General features: G+C 39.1%; 1 protein-coding gene across 2 annotated transcripts in view; it reads left to right on the top strand.

Annotated features, from left to right (window-relative positions):
• LOC122812816 (tartrate-resistant acid phosphatase type 5-like) overlaps window positions 1-27,257 on the top strand; it is a 245,051-nt gene that overhangs the window by 118,146 nt on the left and 99,648 nt on the right. For both annotated transcript variants that reach the window (XM_044084869.1, XM_044084868.1), the window contains exon 4: window positions 14,891-15,018. In XM_044084869.1, the coding sequence (XP_043940804.1) occupies window positions 14,891-15,018 (128 nt within the window). The remainder of the gene's footprint in view (window positions 1-14,890; window positions 15,019-27,257) is intronic.

The raw sequence follows: 27,257 nt of genomic DNA on the forward strand, positions 1-27,257 counted from the left end.
TCTTACCATGTTTGTTCTGTCCGTGAGCCATTTGGCAACCCATCTTGTGACATAGGGGTTTATGTTCAGGCTGGTGAGCTTGTCTATAATACCAGAATGGGGAATGGTGTCGAAGGCATTAGCGAGGTTTAGGTAGGCTGTGTGTACCTCCTTTCCCTCATCTATAGCCTTGGTGAATGTCTCAAAGAAGTCCACCAGGTTTAGTAGGCATGATCTGCCCTTAACAAAGCCAAACTGTGTAGGGTCCAGTGTTTGGCTGTTCCCAATGTCTCTGTTAATGTGTTCCATGATGATGCGCTCCATAGCCTTGCAGACCAAGCTAGTCAGGCTTATAAGGCAATTAGTTCCTGGGGTCTGTTGTGGCTCCACCTTTGTGGAGTGGAATAACCATTGCTGTGCACCACTCTATGGGTATGTAGCCTTTGGAGAGGCTGAGCTTGAACAGTGTGTTTAGGTGAGGGGTTAGTTCGTCTTTGAGCTTGTGTAGGACACAGCCTGAGACACCGTCTGGTCCCATTGATGCTGTGTTTTTGGCTTTGGAGAGGGCTGTTTTAACCTGAGTGTCTGTGATTTCAGGGACTCTGCATTCTTCTGGTATGATTATGGGCCCTTTTGGGGGTGAACCTGTCTGCCAGGATGTTGGCGATATTGGTTGGTTCAGTGTATTTTGTGCCATTCTGCACTAACTCTGAGTAGATCTGAGCATTGTCACTTAGATTCTTGACATAGCTAAAGAATGCCTTGTGGTTATCTTTGGAGTCCTTAGCAATTTTTCATTCAAAGCTCGCCTTGGATGATTTTATAAGGGATCATAGTTTCTTGCTGATACTGATCAGGGATGTCTTCCCTTCTTGGGATTTTACTCTTTTCTGTACTAGTTTCCTCCTTCTATTGTATAGCTTGTTTATAGCAGGAGTCCGCCATACTGGTTTCCTTTTCTTGGAGGAGTGAGTCTTGGTTTTGCTTGGGATGACACGATCCATTCATTCTTGTAGCTACCCGTAGAATGCATTAGTAAAGGATTTTGCAGCTTGGACAGTGTTATCCTTCAGCATGGGGACTTTGAAACTTTCCACCTCAGTCTTAAGTAATCTGAAGCTTGCTTTTGAAAAGTTTTTCACAGTGGTTTTCTTGTCTGGTGGTGGGGGGTGGAATATGGATATCCAAAGTGATATGTTTATGGTCAGATCTAACCAGTCAGGGGTTGACCTCTGGTGTGGAACACTGGTTGCCCATGTTGGTGATGACCAGGTCCAATATGTTCTCACCTCTGGTGAGAGTGTTGACCAGTTGAACCAGGGCATTTGAGTTTATAAATTCTAGGAAGAGTTGGGCAAGGGAGTTAGTACTTGAGTAGTTCTCCCAGTTAATGTTTGGGTAATTGAAATCACCCAATATTATGGTGTTTGGTAGGACCTTTATGTTTCCCAGTGTTTCTAGAAACACGAAATGGGGGTCCTGGGACATGGTGGGTGATCTGTAGCAAGCTACAATTTGAATTGTAGTTTTGCCCATTGTTAGTTGCATGTGGATGATCTCTGAAGCATCATGCTGTGCCACTAACCTGAAGGTGTGGGTATCCTTGATGAATATGGATACGCCCCTGCCTTTTGTATTTTGGTTTGGGTTCTGTGGCCAAAATGTATGGTATGAGTTGTAGCCTGGTAGCCTGGTAGTGCTGGGGTGCTCTCTGGAGCCTTAAACCAGGTTTCTGTTACTGCGCATATATTGATTTTCTCCATACTGAGGAGTGCCTCGAGTGAGTGCATTTTGAGGTTTAGACTTCTGGCATTGAGTAGCATTACCCTCAGTTTTTTGTTACTTGTGCTATTTACAGCGGTGGGTTTGTCTTTTGAGCTTTGCCTAAAAAAGGCACTATGGGGATGGCAAGAGCCTTGGCCAGTATTCGAAAGCCTAAGGGTGACAGGTGTCTCTAGTGAAGCAGCGTGGCTTGTCAAGCATGTCATCCCAGGTGGACAGACACTGGATCCCCTTTGAATGACACCAGAAACTTAGCCAATTGTTGAAATCGAGAATTTTTTCTTTATACCGTGGTATCATTCTTGGTGAGGCAGGATGCTACTCAGGGTCAGGGTCATATCGGCCTAGGCTATGTGATCAGGGAGCTCTTCCATGTCTCTCTTCATGTAGTCCAGGGAGGTATGTTTCAGGTCATTCACACCAACATGGACAATGACAGAGTCATATTTGTACTTGTTCTGGAGTGAACTGAGTGCTTGTGTTATGTGGCGGATCCTGGCACCCGACAGGCAGCTAACAGTAACCTTCTCCTTATTCAGCCTAGTGAGTGGGACTAGTATGTTGGGTATGTTATTTTGCCTTAAGGGCTGTGATTGCATGGCACACTGGTTTTGTGAAGTATGTGTTTCATGGTTTGTGTTGGGGGGGGGTGAAGGTTGCTTGGATGTTTGCTTTGGAGGTCTCTGTTGGTTTTGCAGATTTTTATTTAGAACCTCCAAGTATGTTTTCATGTATTTATGTGCGTTTTTTGCCGGTGCTGGTTTAATGGGTCTATGTAAGACTGGTGGTGTGATGCAAGTATTTCCCTTCTCCTCTTGACTGTCTGATCCAGTCTTGGGTTGAGCGAGCTTAGCCTCTAGTTTGGCTGTATAACTGCATCTCTCGTCTGTATTAGTGTTTGGTGGTAGGAGGAGGGGGTTGTTTTTGTACATGCGGCAGTTGTAACATTGCCTCAAAATGCCCAGATTCATCAGTTGAACTGGAGAGTATACCTGAAACTGCCCATTGGACATGCCTGGATAGTTACAGTGAATTGTTTTACTGGATGGCTGGTAAGGTCGAATAGAGAGCCTTGTCCTTCTGTATAGTATAGGAGGGTCTAGTGCTAGGGTTTATAAGTGCTTGCTATAAGTTTTGAGCAAGTGCTGGGCTGAGAAATTAATGGCTTAAGTTGAAAGTTTGTCTAGTTCCAAGAGAAAAATTGAAGAGGAGAGTTTGTGGAGCCGGCAATAGTTTTACTCTAGCTAACCGGCGCTGCCCAGTGCGCAAAACCAAGCAAATATGGTATTTATAGCAGGGAAATGAAAGAGATAGAAATTAGCCCAAAATGGCCAATAAAGTACTAATTTCTGGGCTGAAACCACTCCTCCAGGAACAGATAGGCTGTTCAAAGCTCCCCTCTCTCACAGGTGAACAAAGAAACTTCCTTCTATCCAAGTAAGGTATGGGCAAACACAGAGATTTGTAACACAGCCCTGAATTCAGCACTAACCTGAAAACTGGACTATACTAGCTTAGGAAGGCGGAAAGCAAGCATATATATATATATATATATATATATATATATATATATATATATTTTTTTTTTTTTTTCAGAAAATAAAGTAGATACACTCAAAAAACAATTTAAAAGCACGGAAAAGGATACTTATTGTTATATATCGCAGATCAGAGTTGTAGTCAATGCCCCAGTCATAAAGTAGGAAGAAACACAAATACAGTAAAATCCAATGAATAAAGTGCAATATATATATATATATATATATATATATATATATATATATATATATATATATATATATAAAACAATAGAAAACAAACAAACTGACTTAAACAAGTTACCCAATTAACCAATTAACCAGAAAAAAGCTCAAAACTGAGCCCTTTTCCAGCAGTCTTCAATCAGACAAGTTCTAACTGCACACCCCTGCCTACTAGGGTGCAGGGGAACCTTCTTCAAAAAAAAGATGGCCTGGATCCGTGCTCAAGTTATACAAACAAAGCCATATTCAGCAGGCCTGAATCTGGTCTATGCTACAGCAACAAGGCACACTAATTTCAGAAAGAAACAGTTCAAATAAGCAGTTACAATAAGCCTGTGACCAGAAATTCCTAGCTCAGAAGGGTAGAATCCAGCCTCTCCTCCCACAAGAGTGCAGACCACAAACCTTCTTAATGTAGAATAACTGGCCTGAAGCCCAAGTGCTTAAGCCAGAACTAATACACTTTTAGAATAGCAGACACTGGGCCTTCAATCAGCAATTTCCAGCTTAGAAGGATGTAAGCTACCTGTCCTGCCACAACAGTGCAGACCACAAACCTTCTTAATGTAAAACAGCCTGTATGAAGCCCAAGTGCTTAAAACCAAAAGACTTAGAATAACAGTTACAGTTTAATCAGGCTACGATCAAGCAGTAATAAATGCAGCAGAATAAATAAAATTGAGTATTTTTAAGAAAAGCAAAATAAAGAGCGAGGAAACACAAATACAGTAAAAGCAAATGAATAAAGTGCAAAAAATTTTTTTTAACATAAAATGCACATATCCACTAAGGGCAAGAAAACACTTTGATGCGAGCGTACTACAAATATTACCACTCGTTTGGGGATGTAAGACATTCAGTCTTAACTTCATGACTTTCTCTGCTCCTGTGTGTGTTGTAGCATTTGCAGCAAGCATATTGCCTCATGTCTTATTACTTACTTAACACACTGTGAACATTTGAGGTGTTCATAATACTCACTGCTTGAGATTAAAAAATGCATTACTGTCTTTAGAAGAGGTAAAAAAGCAGAAAAAATGGTAAAAAAGAGGAAAGCAGACTGATGATTTTTTTTCATTGGAATTCTTGCTTGCTTTATGAGTATGGATATAGAAAGAAGGTAGAATTGTAGAATTCATTGATGTCTAGAGCATACTATTACCTGATTAAAGCCATATCTCTCACTATCCAGCCTTAAAGAGCCCACATCTAGAGCTCACCCCCATTCCCAAGAAGTAATCTGCTCAACACAGGAGAACGAACCATCTCCCATTACTGAATTTCTTTCTCAGCCACCTCACAGACAAGATTTGTCCATCTCATTTATTCCACATCTTGGAAATGTTTAAATAAGTAGACGTTAATACAGCAAGAATACTGGCTTATGTCCATCTGCTATTAGGTATACCATTTTTTCCCACACCTAGCTGGTCTTACCTTACTGTTAAGCAATACATTAAATGCACTGTTTCTGCTATATCTTGTAATAGGTTACCCTGTCTTCAGTTGAGCTGCTGTCCCCTTTAACTATTCTCCCTTGCCACCCTCAAGACATACTGCATTTCCGTCTATTTCTTCCTAAACCTAAGTAGCTCTGTAGAAATATAGCAAGGAGCAACCTTTAGCCAGTCTGATAAAAACAAACCAAGGAATAAAAAATATTTAGCATTAGATTTGAATTACCTTCTAGATCTTTCTCTAAACAAAACAAAAACAACTTCTAGATACTTTCGCCCATCAATCACTCACATCTCACTGGTATCTCATAGTAACCTCCAACAACATACAATGCACCATACAGCACTTACGCAGATAACTAACTATCAAAGTTGTATCACTCCAAAGAGCAAAACACTCCCCAGCCCACACCCTAAGACACCACTCACAGCATCCTCCATTTTCATTTCATCACAAATACACCCGTGAAAACCCTCCAACCTCTGTAGCTATGAATATGTAAAAACTAACCCGAAAACAATATGCTATCTATCTTCTTATAAACAAATCCAAATCTAAATGCTGTTTCCATCTCTATTACTCAGTCACTCATCTAAAACTCAGTGAAGACATCCATCCAAACTGAGGTCCTACTACTATGTTACAAACTGCATCAATATCCTCAACAGCTCTAGTTACACACAAATCTGATGTAATATTATTTAATATTAATCTCAGAAGTGTTTGCAACAAGCTTCAAGAATTCCAGACATGCCCTGCATTTTACAACCCATATATAGCTGTAGTCACAGAAACCTGGCTAAAACCTCACGTAAAAGACAATGAAATACTACCTGCAGATTTTAAAATTTCCATATTTGACAGAACAAACAAATGATGTGGATCAGTAGCAATGATATACAAACACTCCCTAGAACTTAGCCTTTACTCACACCCTTTACCCACATTTAACAGTGCTGAATACCTCATAGCACATCTCAAACTTAACAGAAAATCCATCTGCATCATTGGGCATTACATCCCTCCAGGACAAAATAGTAACACAGGAGAACAACTTCTGCACTGGCTACATAACAATATACCCCATGAAGCCATAGTAATGGGTGACCTTAACATAAACTGGGACCCTAAAGACACAAACATCCCATCAGTGAATCTATTTGGTTTCTCACAAATAATAAAAGATACAAGCAGGATACATAAACACACAAACAAGGAATCCATCTTAGACTAGATTCATCAAACAAACCAAAGAACATAAATTTCTCTGGATGCCTTGCTGACAGTATCAGTGACTACATACTAACTTATGCTGTCAGAAACCATCCCAACATATGCAAACAGGTAGCCTACAAACAGGTATGAAATAGAAAATACTTTAATTCAAGCAACTTCATTTCCACAATCAAGCTCTTCATCTGAAAGATTCTAAAGACCATGACACTAGATGATGCTGTAATCCGTTTCAATAACACTTTCCTAAACATCCTCAACAGCCACGCACCACTCAGAACAAAGACAGTCAGGTCAAACTCTTCAGCCTGGTTAACAAAAGACACCAAGCAAATTCTTCTTCAAAGAAACAAAGCATGGAAAATATGGCCCCAAAACAAAATCCAGTCCAACTACCAAACTTTAGATACTTAAGAAATCTTGCAAAAAAGTTAATGACAGCAAAAAAATCCTACTTCACTAAGCTTCAGTCAACAAACAAAACCCAAGCTATTTTGGTCCTTCATAAACAAACTACTACACCCTGGCCAAATAAATACTCCCACACCAACACCAGTAACAACTCAGACAATATAGACACCCCATTCAACTCCCACATTATAAACTCAGTACTCTCTTTTACTAAACAAAGACCTCCCCGCTACTTCAACCTCATCTAATAACAATACTATATCCTTCTCTTTCCAACCAATGAGTGCCATAAAAATACCTACAAAACCTCACATCAACAACGTTCGCAGCAGACAACCTACCAACAGAATACCTAAAACTCTCTTCTGAAGCTCTAGCTTTCCCTGTTTCTATAGTAATTAACTGAGCCATAACAGAAAACAATGCCCTAGACATCTGGATGAAATCATTCATAATTCCACTCCACAAAGGTGTAAATTCAACTAACCTATCCAACTATAGACCCATAGCTATACTACCATCACTAACAAAAATATTAGAAAAATGTATCCACTCCCAAGTCTTCAAATATCTTACTCAAAATAATCTTCTCTCCATGACCCAACACAACTTACTCCACGGTTATTGCACAATTACTGCTCTTATTAGCATTACCAGTGCTATCAACCACAACAGAAATAATAGCAATCTAGTATCAGCAGTCTTCTTGGATCTGTCAAAGGCCTTTGACACAGTTTGCCCATCAAAAATATCTTAGCAAACTCTCCTCTCTAGGTCTAAATAAATCATGTCCCACCTGGTTTCACAGCTATTTCACAAATAGACAACAATTAGTAAAATGGAAAGAGGAATTCTCCTCTTTCCTTGCTGTCATAGTTGGAATCCCACAAGTATTAGTACTGAGCCCACTTCTATTTAATATATTTTTAAACAACCTCCATACTGCCACATAAAAACAAATATAGTTCAGAATGCAGATGATGCTACCTTCATTTGCTGTGCCCCAATGCTACACATCCTCCAGGAAATCACACAAGAGTTCTTTCTCATCTGTCAAATCCTGGCTGGGTACTGCAGACTTTTTCCTAAATTCAAAAAAGACTAAACTAACGTTCTTTTTACCAAAACAGTTTAATACTCAAAAACATAATTTCTATTTTGTCTCATCTCACAATACAAAAATTTACAGAAGTCAAATTACTTGGAGTACTAGATGACAAATTCAGTACAAGTAATATATTCTCCAAATAAAAAACTAAGCTCCCTATATAAAGCAAATAAATATCTTCCAGTATCCACAAGAAAAGCCTTAGCAGAAACCTATCTACTCCCATCTCTAGTGCATGCATCGCTTATGTCCACTAATCTCAAAAATACCCTCAAGTCCAAATTTGATACACACTATAATAAAATAACAAGATTCAGCACATATTCATCTCATAAAACCCACCACTGCATAGCCCTAAAGGACTTAAAATGGCTAGAACTCCCAAATCAGCAAACCTACTTTCAGCTCACCACTACCTATAAACTTATCTACAAGCCAGATAGCTGACCCTACCTAAGACATATTACTACTGTAGAGCAACAACAAAACACTATGCTCCAATAACAAATCTTTCCTAGCTCTAACTAGCTCAAAAAACTCTGCCTGAAACTCATTCTATTCTCATTGTGTCTCAAAACTGTGGAACTCTATCCCATTACAGTTAAAACTTACAGAAAACAACACATTTCTTTAAAGTCTGCTAAAACAGCATTTGCAAGGCACTTGGCTCTGCTTTTGCTCTACACCTGGATAATCTATGATCCTGAAGAAAATACAAGCTGCAATACCTCTAATTAAATGATAGATGCTCTGTATTAAATTCCCATATGGTGATTATTGCACTTTCTCTTCTGTCTACCACTGTAAACATTTAACTGATTATATTTCTTAGCTATTTAGTTAATCCTCCTTCTCCCTCATCATCCCACTACTCATTTCAACCCAAATGTCAATCTTTGTCTCCCCTTGTTTTTCCTTGTATCCCTGTCTGCTACAACCATGTACAAATGCACGGGTCTATATTATATGTACGAAGTTTTATAACTTTGAATACCATATGATCGACACCATATGGTCGAAGTTATAAAACTTTGAATATTGAAAAAAATATATAAGAGAATAAACCCTCAAATAAGGGTTGTAGGCAGGGGTGCAAGCCCCCCTGCACCCCCCACACCCCCCACACTTTAAATAAAAGAACTCCGAGACTGCACTATAATGCAGTAAAGGGAAGACTTCCCTTTACTGCACTGTAGTGCAATCTCGGAGTTGGTATATTTAAAGAGCGGGGTGTGTGGGGGGGTGCAGCCCCCCACATGGAAGGTGCAGGGGGGCTTGCCCCCGCTTTAACCCTTTAAGTTACTTTTATGTATTTTCTTTCTTTTTTTTTAAGTATTCAAAGTTTTATAACTTCGACCATATGGTGTCGATCATATGGTATTCAAAGTTATAAAACTTTGCTCATATAATATAGACCCCAAATGCACAGGTAATCTTTTATTTCCCTCTCTTCCTCTAGTCACAAATTGTATGATACAAGGTTAACATCTTTAACGTGTAATTATGTATGCAAAAATGTATATATAACCAAGATGAAATTATTATATACAATATAGAAAATAAAAATATACCATATATTGCCTATGTATGTGAATATTGGAGTTTTTCTCCAGGGGCCTCCACTGGAAAAGGGTATCTATCACAGTTATACTTTCCAGGTCAACAAAGATAAATAAATAAATAATAAAAATAAATAATAGCATTAGACTGCACCACTAAGGGTATATCTGTGCAGTGAGTATTTGGTTCAAGGAGCTAAGGAAATCAGCTTATTGTAGGAAAATTAAGTGCATGCAACCCACCCTGCTTTATTATGATAAGGAGTCTGGGATGTGGTTTATAATTCAAAAAACTGACACGAGCAATGGATGTATTACTTTATGATGGCCCTGAACTGACAATGCTGTGAAAGTTATAGGGAACCACCTTGAAAGAGAGTCATAAGAGAATGGGCAAAGCAACAGTAGTACAGGCCACTACCAGCAATGGTCTCACGTTAGGCGGAAATGCAGTTGTAACAGTGATAACAATACTTTTAGTCAATCTTTACCAAACAGGAAACACTGTACCAGTACAGGATTGCTATAGACATAATGTCCACCATTTGTGAAGTGTTGGGAGTACAATGTCCTTTGAGGGTCTGAAGCAAATGGCCAGTAGCACTAGAGATATATGCATATGCATGACCTAACAATTGGTATATGCACTAGAGACCTACAGAGAATGTAACTGTTTTGTCATGGGCTTTGGTATCCCATATGCTAAGCCTACTGGATACCATACTAGGGGTAAACAAAGGAGACCGACTTGTCCAGGAACATTAGGAACCATTCATTCTTTCTATGTAACTGTCCACCTCACTTGTAGTGTGAACCATGAAATACGTTCTCAAATGCAAAAACATGCCTGGCCAGTCAGAGACCTTGCTACACATCAAGCACAAGGGAAGTAATAATATTTGTCAGGGTCATATCCAAAGAAGGCACACTCTTTGAGCCAAATGTCCCCAAAACTGCTGTATCTACATGTTAGAGGTAATTTTTCAGCAGGGGTTTCCACAGACAGAGAGTTCACTTGTTTCTGACTTGTGTTGACCAGACATGTAGGGCTTGTTAAATGCAGGTGGCATAGTCCATTGTAGATACAAATGTGTAGGTGGTAAAGCGCTACACTTCACTGGACTGGTAATTAACGTAAGCACTGTGCAGCTGGATCAAAGCATAGCTCAGTGAACTACACTTCAGTGAATAGCCTTATAAACATCACAAAGAGCATCATTTGATCATTCCTCATGATTTCATCATTAACGTCTTCAACTGACATCCTGACAGTGTATATAATGCACACACCTGGTGAAGTAATTAATTGTACAACATATTCATATGGAGCAGGACAGTATTAACATCTGACTGAAGAGTGTTTTCAGAACGCATGTGTATAGTGTCATATGGCAGGCAGGCATGCATGCATGCACAGCCTCTAAAATACATTTCTGCCCCCCACTGAGATGATGCCAGCCACTCCCAGAAGCATGACCGATGACTCCAGTATAGCATCAGTAAACTACAGGTGAAGTCATGTATAACCAGGAAGGTGTATTAAGCATCACACAAACAGTGGCTTGTCAGACTCTAAACATGATCATATTTGGGAATTTGGCTTGGCTGTATCAAGCAAGTGAAAAAATACCACTTTCTAACATGTGTTTTAAAGTGTGCACATGTTGGAGTATCTCTTAATAGACCACAACAATGTGCAGCTGCTCACATCAGCAACTGGGGTGTGGGGCTTAGGTCTTTAAACAAAAAGCTCCAATGATGCCTAGATGAAATCCTCTGTGATCTAATTCATGTCAAGTCATTGAAGATAATTTTTTTCAAAAGGAAAAAAAAAGAAAACTGTTTGCCAAAACTACCTTCAGTTTTGTTTTCGCAGCTGAGGTAAATCCTACTGAACCCTCCATATGGATGAACACCACCCACATCCCCTGGACTTATACCAACTCTGAGATTGCACAACACTGGAGCAGAACTCAAAGCCCACTGATGGAGAAAGTAATTTTGGTGAACAGCACTCTCTCTTTTTGTGTTCACCTAAATTACATTTGATGACATGCTTCCTCTGTGATCAACTCTTGTCCCAAGGAAATGAATGGGCTGGGAATAGTTCTGACTCTACAGGGAACAAACAGTCCAGTGGATTACAAGGTGTGTTGGTGGTTGGCAGTCATTGTGCTGCAGAGAAATTGAAGGTTTGTAGGACATTATGCTGCAGAGAAACTGAAGGTTTGTAGGACATCATGCTGCAGAGAAACTGAAGGTTTGTAAGACATCATGCTGCAGAGAAACTAAAGGTTTGTAGGACATCATGCTGCAGAGAAACTGAAGGTTTGTAGGACATCAGAATGCAGAGAAACTGAAGGTTTGTAGGACATCATGCTGCAGAGAAACTGAAGGTTTGTAGGACATCAGAATGCAGAGAAACTGAAGGTTTGTAGGACATTATGTTGCAGAGAAACTGAAGGTTTGTAGGACGTTATACTGCAGTCCTAGGATAAGAGTGGTGGCCAGTGGAATATTATGGAGAATGTTGCACTGGGGGGCATACAACAAAAGTGCCCAGTATCCCCAAACTTATTTTGGTAATTACAAAAGTATAAGTATGGTGGAGTTAGGTGTGGAGAGAAAGGTACAAATGGTTGGGGAGGATGCAGTTTTTGCAGTCTGTTTGCAGATGATTGTTTAATGTTACTTTGTAGTGTGGTTGAGAGGCAAATTTTAAGATACTATAAATGGAAATCAGCGACTATGCCCTTTCAGAAATGATTTGATAAGAGAGGTGCAACTGTCACCACCATGCAAAAAGTGACTTGTCATACTCTGAACATGATCGTGTTTGGGAATTTGAAAAAATACCCCTCTGTAAGGTGTAGCAAAATATCTACTCTTGTAATTATATTTGTTATAAGAGTTAATGGTGGCTAAAAATGGAGAAATACAGTATGAGAGGATGAGATGAAAGCATCAGAGGTGATGGGGATGAGTAAAAACTTTGCTGGAGAGTATGAATGTGATTCAAATGATGATGCTACCTCATGTACTGTACTAGGCGAGGTATTTGTGTTTGAGTCCAAAGGAGGGAGTAGTGCAGAGGCCATAGTATCTATGTTTTCATTTTGCATAGAGGTACAGTGGACTAGAATGGTAAGGACAAGAATAAGGGCAGATAGGAACAAGGAGGTTCATAGTGGTGATAAATTTAGGGAAGATGCTCGATTAATGGGATGGGGAATGGAGAAGTGGGAAATGAGGAATGAAATGGAGCTGAATATGTGTGTGTGTGTGTGTGTGTGTGTGTGTGTGTGTGTGTGTGTGTGTGTGTGTGTGTGTGTGTGTGTGTTTGTCTTTGTGAGTTGAGCAATTTGAACTACAGGAAACGAGTTTAGATGGTAAATGGGTAATGCAGCAAAGGCTGGGGAAACCCAGCCTTGAAACGTAAAGTTAGTTTGATGGTGAAGAAAGGGTTAAAAGAAAAAGGTTTAGTCAAGATTTAGGACATACTGAAAGAAGATGGGAGAAGGTGTGAGTCATAGGTCAAGATGCAGGAGGAGTACGGCCTTGAAGCGGAAGGGAGTGGCAGGGTATAGTGAGGTGGACACCTATATTTAGGAATTTGATGGGTAAGAATGGTGAGGTGGGAGGGCAGAGTGAGTTATAACTGCAGACAAATGGTGAAAATCAGTCTGGGATGTTTCTAGTAGGTACTGGGCATTAGGAATAATGTAAAAATGTAGGGTTAGTTGGGTGCTGCACGGAGGAAAAAGTGTTTGGACTGAGGTGGAGAGGGATGAATGAAACAGATAAGAGAAGTGTATAGAGGTCTGAGGGTGCAAGGCCAGTGACAGGCCAACAGCAGTGCTTGGTGACTAGATGGTGCAGGACACCAGGGAAACTAACAAGGGAAGGCTTCTTGCTGTATGATCTGTGTTGGCAGTGTTAGAAGAAGGGAAGGGGTTGCATATGAGGTGGAAATGCAAAGGAGGGCAGAGGTTGTGAGAGGAACCTCTTAGGTAAACTGGTAGTTAGCAGTGAGGATTAAGACTATGACCTATTAATGAGCTGCTTTCTGTAGTTCAGGTTTGATTCCCTCAACCCCCACTTGCTTACCATGTGACTTTAAGCAAGTCAGTCAGTGTTCACAGGCTGAGTCTAAAAAGCATCCTGTGGATCAGTGCACTTTCTTGGTTAATAAGTACAAATAAATAAAATAAATAAATAAAATAATGGGAGCATGTGTTCAGTAGATAACTGTGGTGAGAGTGGTGGATTTAGTTTTTTGGGGCAGGATAGGAGAAGGCAGGGTGGTCACAAGATCAGGGTTTTGGATGTCTACGGTAGGCTGGTTCAAGTTAAAGAAAGCTTAAAACTGCAAAGAGAGAAAAGCAGTGTGAGGAGTGTTGGCTATACAGGACAGTGAGATGTGAAGGCATACTGTTAGGAGTATGAGAGATCAAGCAACAAGAAGAAAGACTAAGAGGGTGATGGTGCTGCAGGTGACATATTCTGACAGCAGTTGGGGTTTAGGATGTGGTAGAATATGGCTAGTGATGAGAAGGTTAAGCAGAGAGAGACAGATGAGCAGAGAAGCATAGAAAATAAGAACAGGGAATAGTTATGAGTAAGGAAGACTTACTTAAGGGGGCACATGGTGAGGGGACGTACACTGCTATAGGGCTTGTGATACAATTTGTTTATATAAAGTGTTAACACAAGGGCTACTGCTGTGTACATTACCTTTTGTAACATTTTCATAATAATGATTTAAAATGACAGTATGTTACCATGCCCATTTTTAGAAAGTTTTAGTAAAAATGACTGAATAAAAAAAGACTGCTTCCATCCACAACCCCTTTTCCCATTTTTTGCACATGGGGTCATGGTATCACTTCAACAGTGACAATCATCTAGAGCCAAGGTTTACACTACTGGGTGGGTAGCCTTGCCATAGTAATTCATCCACACCACACACTCACACCTATGGCCAATTTATAACATCTAATACACCTACTGCATGCCTTTGTAATGTGAAAGGAAACCAGAGCACCCTAAGGGAACCCACATGGATACAGAGAGGGCATGCAGACTCCGCACAGAAGGCCCCCCAGCTGATAATCAAACGGGGAACCTCTTGTTGTGAGCTGACAATCCTATCTGCTGTGCTACTGTGCTGCCCTTAAAAAGTGTTTAATAAAAATAAAACTGCTGTTCTATGAGCATCTGCAGTGCAGCACTGTGTACAGTTTTTAAGAAGCACACTATAATGGGAGATATACTAGATCCCTCCCTCACCCCCTTATAAATGAGCACTACATTTCAATGTCTTTATCCAGGATGACAAAGTTACAGTGCAGTATTACATTACAAGTGGGTGCTTGCCCTCACCCATCTGTGCATCCAAGTAACTTCAATGTCTGAATGAGAGAGAAAGGGAGAGAGAGAGAGAGAGAGAGTATGTGTTTTGTTGGAACCTGGGACTTCCTTATTCCAACTTTTCTGTGTAGTCATGCTGTTTCAAGAACTTATATGACTGAATAGCTGTTATTCACTAGCTACATCGCTGTCACTCAAAGACTTCTTTATATATTTTTGTTCCACAGGAGTCTTTTGAAACAGTGTTTGCTGATCCAGCAATGATGAATATTCCTTGGTATGTTATAGCAGGAAATCATGACCATTTGGGTAATGTATCAGCCCAGATGGCTTACTCACAAAGATCCAGAAGATGGTAAGCCATGTTTATATGAAAGTACTAAGCATTTAAAGAATATGTGAGAAGTTTGTGATGCACAGCATATGACATAGTTCAGGCTGCACGTCACAACATCTTGCTACTGACCTCCTTTGTCCTAATTAAAATAAAAGATTGACTATTATGAATGGGGTGCTGGTCATAACCAGTTATGAGTTTAAGAAATGCCTTTCAAGAAACTTACTTCTCAAACTTCTCTGTTAAGGTGAGTTTATTGAAATCTATTTCTTGAACAGATATTATGATGGGCAACCCAAACATAATATTTGTATAGTACATGGAAGTCTATTTCATTGACATAACAACCAGACTGACTGTTTTTCTTTTTTTTTTTCCTTTTTGAGTTTTAGGATTCATGGGAGTTTTAAGGCTATCTTAGTTTAATGACCATGTAAGCCTTTCCAATACTCACCCTAGGCTTTATCTCCTCTCTTAAGGAGGGAGAAAACATTTAGTCCTGTGGTAAATTTGAGAGTATTCATACAGTTATAAAAATTTAGTTTAAAGAAAGATATTGAATTAGGTTCAAGGGTTCATAGGTATTTACTAAGCTAACGACCACAAGGGCCTTTCTAAGCCTAGCCATGAATCCCAAATCTCTGACAAGTTCTGGTATCCTTGATAAGTATAAGCTGGCAGTGGGAGGTGAAACATTTATAAGAAGGCTTCTGGGAGATGAACCATTTACAGCCTGCCTGTGTCCATTAGAGACATAGGTGCCAAACCAAGGATAAATTTCTTGTTCTGCATTCAATTATCCAAGTTACACTTGAATTGGGTTAGGGAGGAACTCTTTTTCACATAGATGGGGAGCCTGTTCCAGAGAAGGGGTTGTGTTGGGGTGCATACCTGTCTCTCCATCAGGTCCTATTTATATCACAGACAGGGTTTAAGTCTTCAAAACAGGTAATTCTGATGCTGTTTGTTTTGCGGATATGCAGGAGGCCCATCAGAGTAGGGTCTGACAATGTCTTGTATGCCAGGCCTAGATCTTTCCTCAACAGCCTGTAGGAGACAGAATACAGGGATAGAGCCTTGAGGTCATCTGCACAGGACATGTTACTTACACCCTGTATTCTTTTAGTGAAGAACCTCTGTGGATATTCCAGTTGTTGGATATGCCTGATTAGGTACATACCAAAGGGAGCATTGTACTCAAATAGGTCTAATGAATGCCATATACAGTGGAACAACAACTTCCTTGGACCTAGATACCACACCTTTGTTTATACGTTATACAAAACAGAATGATTTCCTCACTACCGTAGACACGTGATGGTCAAAGGCTAGTTTACTCTCTATGTGTCTGTCCCCAAGTCCCTGACTACTGGGTCAACTCTTAGGGGTATGCTGTCAATATGATAGTTACCAGGGGTTTATGACTTCCCAAAGACTACTATTATGCATTTCTTGGCATTTAGTTTTAGTCCATGGCTCTGACACCAGTTGTTTGTGCCGACTCTTCCTGGAGAGCATTTATGTCAATGGATGATTCAATGGCAGCCCCTAATTTGCAATCATCAGCAAACGTAGTCAGTGAGAGGCCATTGACATTGGCCTTGACTTCAGAGAAGTAAATTCCAAAAAGGAGCGGTCCCAGGACCAATCCCTGAAGGACTCTACTTGTGGCTGGCCTCTTTGTAGAGGTGGACTCCCCAATTCTAACTTCCTGGGTCTTGTCTGTGAACCAGATGGCTATCCACTGGGTGACATAAGGGTTTGTACCTAACCTCTTATGTTTTTCAACAATGCCTGAGTGAAGTATTGTGTCAAATGTCTTGGCCAGGTCAAGGTAGGCAGTGTGAACCATTTTTCCCTCATCCATTGCTTTGGTGAGTTTTTCAAATAAGTCCACCAGGCTGTGTAGGCATGACTTGCCCTTGATGAAACCAAATTGAGTTGGGTCCAGTGTATGAAGGTGTCCTATGTCATTATTGATCATTTCCATGATAATTCTTTCCATGGCTTTACATATGAGACTAGTGAGACTTATGGGTCTATAGTTTCCATGGTCTGCAGATGGCCCATCTTTGTGCAGAAAAATGACTGTTGCTGTTCTCCATTCATGAGGCATAAAGCCTATTTGGAGACTATAGTTAAACATCAATTCCAGAAGGCCTGATAAGTCATGATTCATGCTATTTGTAAGGCATCCTGGGATATTGTCTGGGCCCATTGATGCAGTGTTCTTGGACTTAGAGATAGAATAAATGGCCTGTTCTGTAGTGATAGCAGGGGAAGTTATATTTGATGGTATTTCCTGACAGAAGTTTGATTGGCAAAGAGGGGTAAAATTGCATCTGAATTTGTTGGCCAGTAGGTTTGCTATATCTTCTGGCTCAATATATGTGGTTCCATTTACAATGCGCTCTGCACACAATTGTGTATTGACTTTGATGTTGTGGACATAGTTAAAGAATGCCTTGTGGTTGCCCTGGTCTGGGATGCCAAATTTACTTCATATCTTGCTTTGGTAGACTTTATTTGTCCTCTGAGTTATTTGTTTAGCTTGATGAGAGTGCTTTTATCCTGTTGGGTGCTACACCTCCTAATTTTTGTGATGATTTTCTTCCTTCTGTTATACAGCATCTTGATATTGTGATTCCAGCAGGGTAGTTTGCTTTTTGAGTTAGTTCTGTACTTCTTCCTGGTGGGTACAGCTGCATTTATGCAGCTATTAACATGCTTGTATAAGGTTTCTGTGAACAGTTCTGCATAGGCAGCAGTGTTCGCAGGGCTTATGGGAACTTGACATTTTTCCAGGTTATAACTTAATAGTAGGAAGTTAATCTTAGAATAGTTCCTGAATATTCCAGGATTAGTTGGGTTTCCATGTTTTATTTTTACTTCAAATTAGACCATTTTGTGGTCTGACCTTACCAGAGAAGACATTACACTAGGGGGTGTGCAGCACTCTCCCATGTTAGTGGAGACAAGCTAAAATATGGTTGCTCCCCTGGTTGGTGTATTGACAATTTGGTCCAGGGAGTTTGTGTTTATAAAATCCAGAAATCTCTGTGCCTGTATATTTGGTGTCATATATGATTCACATTTAATAGTGGGGTAATTAAAGTTGCCCACAAATATGGCATTGGGTTGGATGGTGAGTGCTTCCAATAAGTTTAAATACATGGTATGGATTTCCTGAATCACAGAGGGGAGACTTATAGCTTGCAAGGAAGTGGCATTGGATTTTGCTTATGGTGATCTGAACATGGAGAAGCTCAAGTGCATTGTCCTGTTTGACCAGCCTTGAGGTATATTTATTTTTGATGTAAACTGAGACACCTCCACCTTTAGTCCCTTTATGTGTAGTAGCTGGTCTAAATGTGTGGAAGACATTATAACCTTGCACTGTTGATGTGCTCTCTGTGGCTTTAAACCATGTCTCAGTGACCCCACAGATGTCAGCATTCTCTAGGTTGAAGAGACCTTCTAGGGAGTGGAGTTTTTTTTATTTAGACTCCCAGCATTGAGCAATAACACCTTTAGATTTTCTTGGTTTTGATTTGCTATGTCGGAAGTACTTTCAATCTGGCATTGCCTAAAAAGGGCTCTATAGGGCAGGACAATGTTTTAGCTAATATTCAAAAGTCTATAGGGTAAAGGTGCAGGCCATCCTGGCAAAGCAGAGTGGTATATTGACCATGTCTTTCCATGCTGACAAATACTGCACCCCCTTAGAATGACACCAAAAACTAAGCCAATTATTAAATTCAGTCATCTTTTGTTTGTATTGTTTGAATTACATTGCTTAGCCTGTAGAGGATGTTAATTCTAGAGAAGAAGGAGGCACTGGGAGATTAATATACTTCTCCATATTGTTCTGTTTATCAGCTGATAAAGTTTTAGGTTTTTGGTTGCAGTGTTAACTGCACTGTTTTACTTACTGAGATATATGTGGTCAAAGATCACCAGATCTGCAATGTTGCAGTAAGAGACACATAGATCACCCCTCAGGAGTTTATAAGACAGAATAAAGGAAGGACAGGACTTCCAGACTCTCCTGGTAACTAAGGATTTTAAGACCAGAGATATTTTTGGTTAGGAACTCCTGGTGCTTTTTGAGTTTGTTGCAATATCGAGTGAGGTACATCTCAAAAGGAAGATTGTATTTTATACTGGGTCTGATCAGTGCTGAATATAGGGGATCAATAACATATCTGGATCTGGATAAAATATCTTTGCTTATTAGTTGTGATAAGTAGAAACCTTTCCTGACTACAGCTGCTAAACGATGAACAAAAGATATGGAACTATCAAACCAAGTGCCAGGGCCCCTAACTACCCTTTTGTTTAGTAAGGAAATGTTATTTATACTATATGTTGTGAGGAATGGCTGTTCTTTAAAAGAAAAAATACTACACTTTTTAGTATTCAGTTAAACACCATTATATGCACACCAGGTATTAACTAGGGTAAACTCTTTCTGAAGAGTACAGATATCTGAATGGGATTTGACAATTACACCCAGTTTTCAGTTGTCTGCAAATTTGGTTAACCAGAAGTCTTGGTTAACAGATTTTAGATCAGACAAATAATATGCTAAACAGGAGATGACCCACTATAGATCCTACTGATGACTCCACTCATTACCTTAATGCTATTTGAAGAGGTACCTGCCACTCAAACTCTGTGGGTTCTATCCTTTAGCCAACTGGCTATCTATCTTACCACCTAAAGGATCTAAGTTTAAGGAAGATAGTCTCCTTATAGTTTTGGCATGAGTTTTGGTATTGAATGCTTTTCCCAAACTGAGATAAGCTGTATAAACAGGTCAACTGCAATCACCAGTTTGTCTGATCCTCTCAAAGAAGTCTAGAAGATTTAACAGACATGCCTTCCCCTTGACGAAGCCAAAATGCTGTGGTTCAAGTCTAATGATTTTCTTGATATCATACATAATAAGATCAGATGTGATACTCTCCATACCTTAACATATCTGACTCATAAGGCTGATTGATCTATAATTTCCAGGGTCCATGATAGGGACACTTTTGTAGAAGGACATTACCAAAGCAATACACCCGGTTTCAGGAACATAGTCTGTTAGACAATCTAAGGAGAGGTTCGATGGGAGCATGTTTGATGCCACTTATCAGGCACCCATGTTTATTGTCAGGACCCAAGCAGGAAGTGTTATTGGTCTTAGATGCAACCTTAAGAACAAGTTCCTTAGTGTTTACAGTGGGATTATGGGATTTTAGTATGAGTAACATTAAAATAGGGGACTCAATGTGAAGTTTATGGTGAGCTTATTTTCTAGAACATTTACAATGTCATTGAGGTCAGAGTCATCAGGGAAAGTACAGGACAATGTTCAAAGTTATTTCTTAGTAATCTAACACAGCTAAAGAGGGACTTGCAATTAATATTTGCTTCAGAACTTAAACTTGTGGCCATTTGTGTGAAGGCACAACTACTTCTTACTTTTGTTATACTGAGATTCATGCACAACCACATGCAAGTACAAATAAAAACAGTTGTAATATGTGAAATTCATGATAACAGGTTTGTTGTTTACTTTATTTTCAAATATAGTAAAAGCAGCTCCATGGCTTTCAACCTCTTAGTGCAAGAATTCTGGACAAAGGCAAAAATAATGGGGGGGGGGGGGGCAAAGGCCCAAAATCGGCAATAGATTTTAAGCATTGTTCTTATCAGCTTAGAAAGTTGCCACAATAACAGGTTTTGCCTTAGCAGGCATTTTCTGAGGTATATGAAGTCTGAAAGTCAAATGTCTGTCATTATTTAGTGACTGTAATCCTTAATGGTTTTCCAGATAACCACAATTTTTCAAGGGACAGACCAAAAATATTAAGCAAAAAATCTGGACATTCTGCAAAAATCTGGATAGTTGAGATGTCTGTGCCTGGTACGACAGTTTATGTGCCAGCAGCTTCTTGAACACTACACAAGGCTTCGCTTTGTCAGCAATCTTGAGGGCTGAATTAGTCTGCTTATCAATTACTGCAAGAGTAATTCCAATAAAATAACAAAACGTAAGAATTATAAGCAACGAGCGCTTAGGTTATAGTAATGATTTTACACACAACATAGAAGTAATTGTATTAGCTGATTTGGATGTAATAGAATATGGGACTACTGGATCAGTGCACACAGTTTTCCAGGAACAAATATAATAAATAGTTGTGAGGAGCTGCTTGTATTAACATTTTGAATAGTAGTTGTGCGGTACTTAAAGCAATTCCAAAATTTCTCCCAAATGTTGCCAGTGCTTAAAAGAATGTTTTCATTTTCTTATGTTATTTCTTTGTTGTTAAGATGTCAGATAGTAGCACGTAACATATCACTTATTCTATATCACCTGCTCAATAAAATATTTGCATCTGCATACACAGATGCCTTACATGATGAGCACAAGGTGTACAACACAGGACATCTCATCTGCATTACCAACATATATGTGAAAGCAGAATCATGTACCTGCCAGTACTCACTTGGTACAGCACAGACAGAAATGTATTTAGTACCAGCAGCAGTAGCTCAGAATGCTGTGCATTACAACAGTGAATGGAGAGGTACACATGCACAAGGAGTTCATAGGCTGGCATCAGTCATGGGATGCAGCTGAATGATGGAATGGCATACAATGCACTGCATGTGGTCAATGTGTACATAGCAAGAATGCAAAATATGACAGCCTGTGTACGCAGTAAGCTGATAAGATAGGCTGTACCTATCAAAGATCCCAAAGCCATCACAGGGATTAACTTTCTATTATGTTCGGGATGTTAGAGTGCTGCAACCATTTGGCTGAAAGTGTTTATGACTAAACTAGGAAGTACCTATTTAGAAATACATTTTGTGGCAGGTGGACTAAAAACAGGTTTGGGATGACTGAAAACCCCTAAGTGCCCCTAGCAAGGACCGTGTGTCTCTAAACCAAAGGTTTGTCATAGATCTGATTTTATGGTACAAAGCATTACTCCTTTAGCCTTACCTTAGCAAACCACAGCTGGTTATTGAAGCAGATATGCCAAAATCCCAAGATAAGATGTGTTTGTGTTTCAAACTAAATGAATTTCATAGGTGAATACTAGGTTAACTACCCTGAAGGGCCACTTTAAACCTAGCCAATACCTTGAGATCAGAATCAAACCCTGTACCTTGGGTCTGTGGGCAAAGACTTAAGTATCATGCTATGCCAAATCCAGTTACTTTGGTGTCTATCTTTCTATCTATCTATCTATCTATCTATCTATCTATCTATCTATCTATCTATCTCTCTATCTATCTATCTATCTATCTATCTATCTATCTATCTATCTATCTATCTATCTATCTATCTATCTATCTATCTGTCTGTCTGTCTGTCTGTCTATCTGTCTATCTATCTATCTATCTATCTATCTATCTATCTATCTATATACTGCATATTGCATGTCCATTACTGCTACATTCCAACAGCCTATTTTAACATGGGCATTGGCTTGTTTATAAGTTGTAATATAACCACTTTTTTGATGCACAACAAGGTAGCTTGTACACCTGGCATTGTTTGAGTGCACCTAGTGCTCAGGGCATTAACACCGATTGGCAGGTATGTATACGGCCGATGCACTTTGTGTACATGTATATGCTTGCCAGTATCAGTATTTGCCATTAATTTGTGGAGATCAGAATGGAACTGCTTGTGCTTTTATATGTAAACACACAAAGACATACACACTAACATATATACATATGCATGCTAACAATCCTGCAAACATGTGAGTGCACATACATGTGGGGTATGGGAGGTACAAGTGTGTGTGTTTCTGTGCGTGTGTTTCTTGCAATATGTTGCTCAGCAAATCACCATAGGGCGAGCTATACACAATGTGAACATTGCTGGCTGGAGAGGTGTGCAGGATTGGGTGGCAAAACTCAGAAAGTGTCTGTGCTGTATTTGCTACATTAATTCTTCCTAAGAACCAATCCTCATTATGCATCTCATTATATTATTGCTCCCAGTGAAGTGATATCTGGATCCATACTGGATGTAATGCTGGGAATACAACTGCTATATTTTACATATCATCTTTTTCTTGGCAAGCCTACTACAATTATTGTGGTGGAGATCTTGTTATGTTCTTTTGTCTGTCTCTTCTCTTTACAGAACTCCCAGTAACTGAAACTCACTAGCAGCATAGCCAGTATATTAACTTACCCTTTCTTCCTGTAAAGGCCATACTGTCTGTCTCACTTCCACAATGTATCCTATATTTATGTATTTATTTTTTAATGTTTTCTTGTTTATGCATTTTTGGTACTTGTTCATTTTGTGTTCTTTACATATGTTTGTTACATATTCTGCTATGTCTGTCATGGATTTTTGCTATTTGTTTGACTGTATTCTGTACCTGTTTGCTATGTATGTATACTGTATTAATTTTGGTATTGTCCTTGCCTTTATGGCCTGGGCTGTTGATAAAAAGGGTCCTCTGACAAGTCCATTTACTTGATTAACAAATATTAAAAATAAATAAATAAATGCCTGCATGTTAGTGAAACTTTGTGACTGCTGGGTACCAGCAGCAATGTAGACAGTTGTGTCTGTGTGCGTATCCCACCCCTACTTGTATGTATGTATGTACCTATATTTATACGTCTGTCTGTATATTTATGTGGACTTGGGTATGTTTCAGGGTAATGTTTTCGGACCATTGTCACTGTAATACTGACAGCTTTGATATGAGTGCCATACTTACATATGATGCACTAGTGATTGAGACTATGTTGTGAGATCTCAAGTGTACATTTCCTGGCTTTTGTATTTAAAGATTGAGATTGCATTGCCTCAGGGATTTTTCCTTTCTCTGAGATACTACAGTCTCTGGGTTAGTATTTATAAGCTACATGGGTGAGGGATCTTGCCTCCTACAAAAATGTTTTTTTTTTTCATTATTTTTACAATGGTCAAACATGCTTCCATTTTGATCATATCACTGTTTTGTGATTGCACTTATGTGTTGCAATCACAAAAGAAGTGAACATTCATTATGAAGTTCTGTGATACATGTTCTGCATTAGTAACAGGGTAACTTCTGTCCTGTTTGTAACCCTTTGTAACTGAGTTGCGTTATTGTATTGGATGACAACTGCTGAACACAGCAAACTGATCTGAATTAGCAGTTTGCTATTCACACTTATTTGCTCTTTTGCTTATGTACTGTACATTAATGGGTGCCACCTGTGCAGTGATATTTATGTGCTTCACTTCTGCTACTCTGTTTGTAGCACTTTACATGCTTTATTCTCTGCACTGGTCCTGCACAGTCCATACTGTGTATATGAATCCCACCCAGAGTCAGCTAACTTAACTTTCTAATATTTTGCAACATCGGAGCAGCCCTCGGATGTGGGGTAAGAATCTCATTGCTCTTGATTATCACCTAGTAATGCCATTACAGCAGGAGATGTACTATGCATGCAGTTGCTTAAAAAAAAGGACACATATTGATTTGTGTTTTGTTGGGTAGAAGGCCTCACTGGGAATTGCTAGCCTTTGTAAATGTGATCTTGGAAGTCAAAGGGGCAAGTGATCATACAGGGCAAAATGTTGTCATTTATAACATAATAAACCTGCAGACTTTGTATCCAATGTAGGTTCATAGCTGTTGTGCAATACCATTTTTATATCAGAGTTTTATTGCTTCTGATTAAACTCTTGTGCGTGAAAATAAACTATTAAAATGCCATTCTAATTTTGTTTAGTTCACAGAATAGTCTACAAAATTAAATTTGGGGGTAATGAAAACATATTTATGGCAGAAGATAAACAACAATTGTTATGGGCATGAATTGTTTGGAAAAAAATGGATCTAATAAATATGCAGAATGTTATAACCTCATGTTGTCACTAAAGTTGTTGATTTTACTTGCATATGAAGTGAATGGGGTTTTATGATGTTAAACTGAGTTCAGAGAATTTGCAAAACTATTGAACTACTTATGTGCATTTGTTCTGAGTCTGCAGACTCCAGAAAGGGGGAGTCAGAGACTATCAATAAGGGATACCATGCAATTAAATCAGAGATACGATGAGGGAGACAGAACTGCAGCCCCCTCAAGTAACACAAAGCATAACAGAATGCAAAATACAAAGTAATGACAATACCAAGTAAATTAGAACAATGTATATTCTATGTGAATTGTCCTTAGTAATGGAGTAATAAAATGGATAAGACGACAGTTTTTGGCAAGTTACCACTCACTTGCATTAGGGTCCTGTGTGACCCATAAAGCCTGTATGAGGATTCCACTTTGATATGAAATAAATAGTGACCTCACAAAATATCCCACATTTTTGGTACCAGTGTCTTACAACAAGCCATACTTAGAACTATTACAGGAAACGGTATGAGGGGAAGAAGGTTAGTAAATTAAATGAAAATGAGTATGTTTTATCTCACAGACTGCCTGAACGTGACAGTTTTGGTCATCTTATGTAAGGCATTGCATCATCTCTGTGTCTGAATATTTTACCATTAGAACTAACACAGCACACTGAGTACCCATCACTGTTAATTAAAGAATGCAGAAGAGAGTTGAACTGACTACTAAACTTAAAACAATGATATACTGATTGCATTCATGGTACCCTAAAGGTTCAGGCATACATACAATTACTAGGTAGTTGTTTCAGAGTCATCTCTTACAGAGTTGATTCACTTCTGTATTGTAACAGCTTAAATAGTTTTAAATTCACTCAGGTACACACAATTTTACAACTGAAAATAATTATGACAGATTGCCATTATATTATGTTCAACATTTCCTTATTAGAATGATATATAAATTTGGACAAAAACTTAATTAAACAGAACACCATAAGCTGACAATGGAACCTCCAAAACATGTTAACTGAATTTGGTAAGTTTTGTACAATACAGGGCACCTAACAAGTATATGACTGTGACATCACATTGTTTGTTGAACCATCTTGACCACAGTAACTGAAGCAACACTGCACCATGTGGCTGCTACTAAGTGAATAAACAGGAAGTGTGCAGCAGGTGATACAACTTGTTATCTATGTTTCTCTCTGCAGTACACTGCAAACTTACCATGTACAAAATAATATGTGTTTCATCTTCTAAGTAATGATATCTAATTATAGCTCAGAACATTTCTAGAAGTTATAGTTTATAAAATGGTAGGCTAAAACCTCAAAATTTCATGCCATATGACTTTATTCACCCCTTTCAAATATCCATTGTGTGTGCAGTTTCAACTTAGGTGCATATCTGAAGGGTGGTGGATTTGCTCCAGCAGATTGGAATGGAGCACAACATTGCATAGAAGAAATAAACAAAATGAAACAAGTAAATGGTGAAAAAAGATGAACTATGATATAATATCAATGCACCAGCATCTTATATAGCAGAATTGTTCACTGTGACATAATATTGTATATGTGGTCTGCTTAACATTTACATTTGATGCAGTAACTTTTTCAGGGTACCTTGCCTCCTAGTCTGGTGACATCTGTAACACAGTAATCTGTAACTAATCCGGTTAAAATTTATTTCGCATCTAGAAAGTCTAGCATTCATAGCCTGTGTTTCTGTAGCTGTTTGCTTTGTGGATATGCAAGAGATCCTTCGGGGCTGTTTCTGAGGATGCCTTATATGCCAAGCATAGGTTGCCTCTCAGTAACCTCTAGGAGACTGAGTATAGAGAAAGGGCTTTAAGGCAATCTGTATAGGACAGGATATTCATACCTTGGATTTTCCTGGTGAGGAACCTTTGTGGAGGTTCCCTCTATTGCAAATGCCTGGTTAGGTACATAAGAAGGAAGGCATTGTGCTCAGTGATAGCTCTGATAAGGGTGGCAGAGTGGTACTATAACTGCCTTGGACCTGGATGCCATACTCTTGCTTATGAGCTGGGCTACATAGAGTGATTTTCTTACTATATTGGTTACATGTTGATCAAAAGCCAGATTACTGTCTATATATGTTCTCAGATCCCTAACTGCTGGGCCAATTCTTAGGGGTGTTTTATCGATGGGGTAAGTAGTTTAGGTTGATGATTTCCCAAAGGGCACTATAATGCATTTCTTTATATTTAGTTTTAATCTGTGGCTTTGACACCAGTCATTTGTTTGTGTTAGACCCTCTTTTCAGGATGTTGGTGCTGTGAAGGGAATCTATCATAGCTCCCAGTTTACAGTCATCTACAAACTTAGTAAGCCAAAGATTTTTGAC

The sequence above is a fragment of the Protopterus annectens genome, chromosome 10.part0 (genome assembly GCF_019279795.1).
Source record: "Protopterus annectens isolate FY-2018-M chromosome 10.part0, PAN1.0, whole genome shotgun sequence".
NCBI classification, from domain to species: domain Eukaryota; kingdom Metazoa; phylum Chordata; order Ceratodontiformes; family Protopteridae; genus Protopterus; species Protopterus annectens.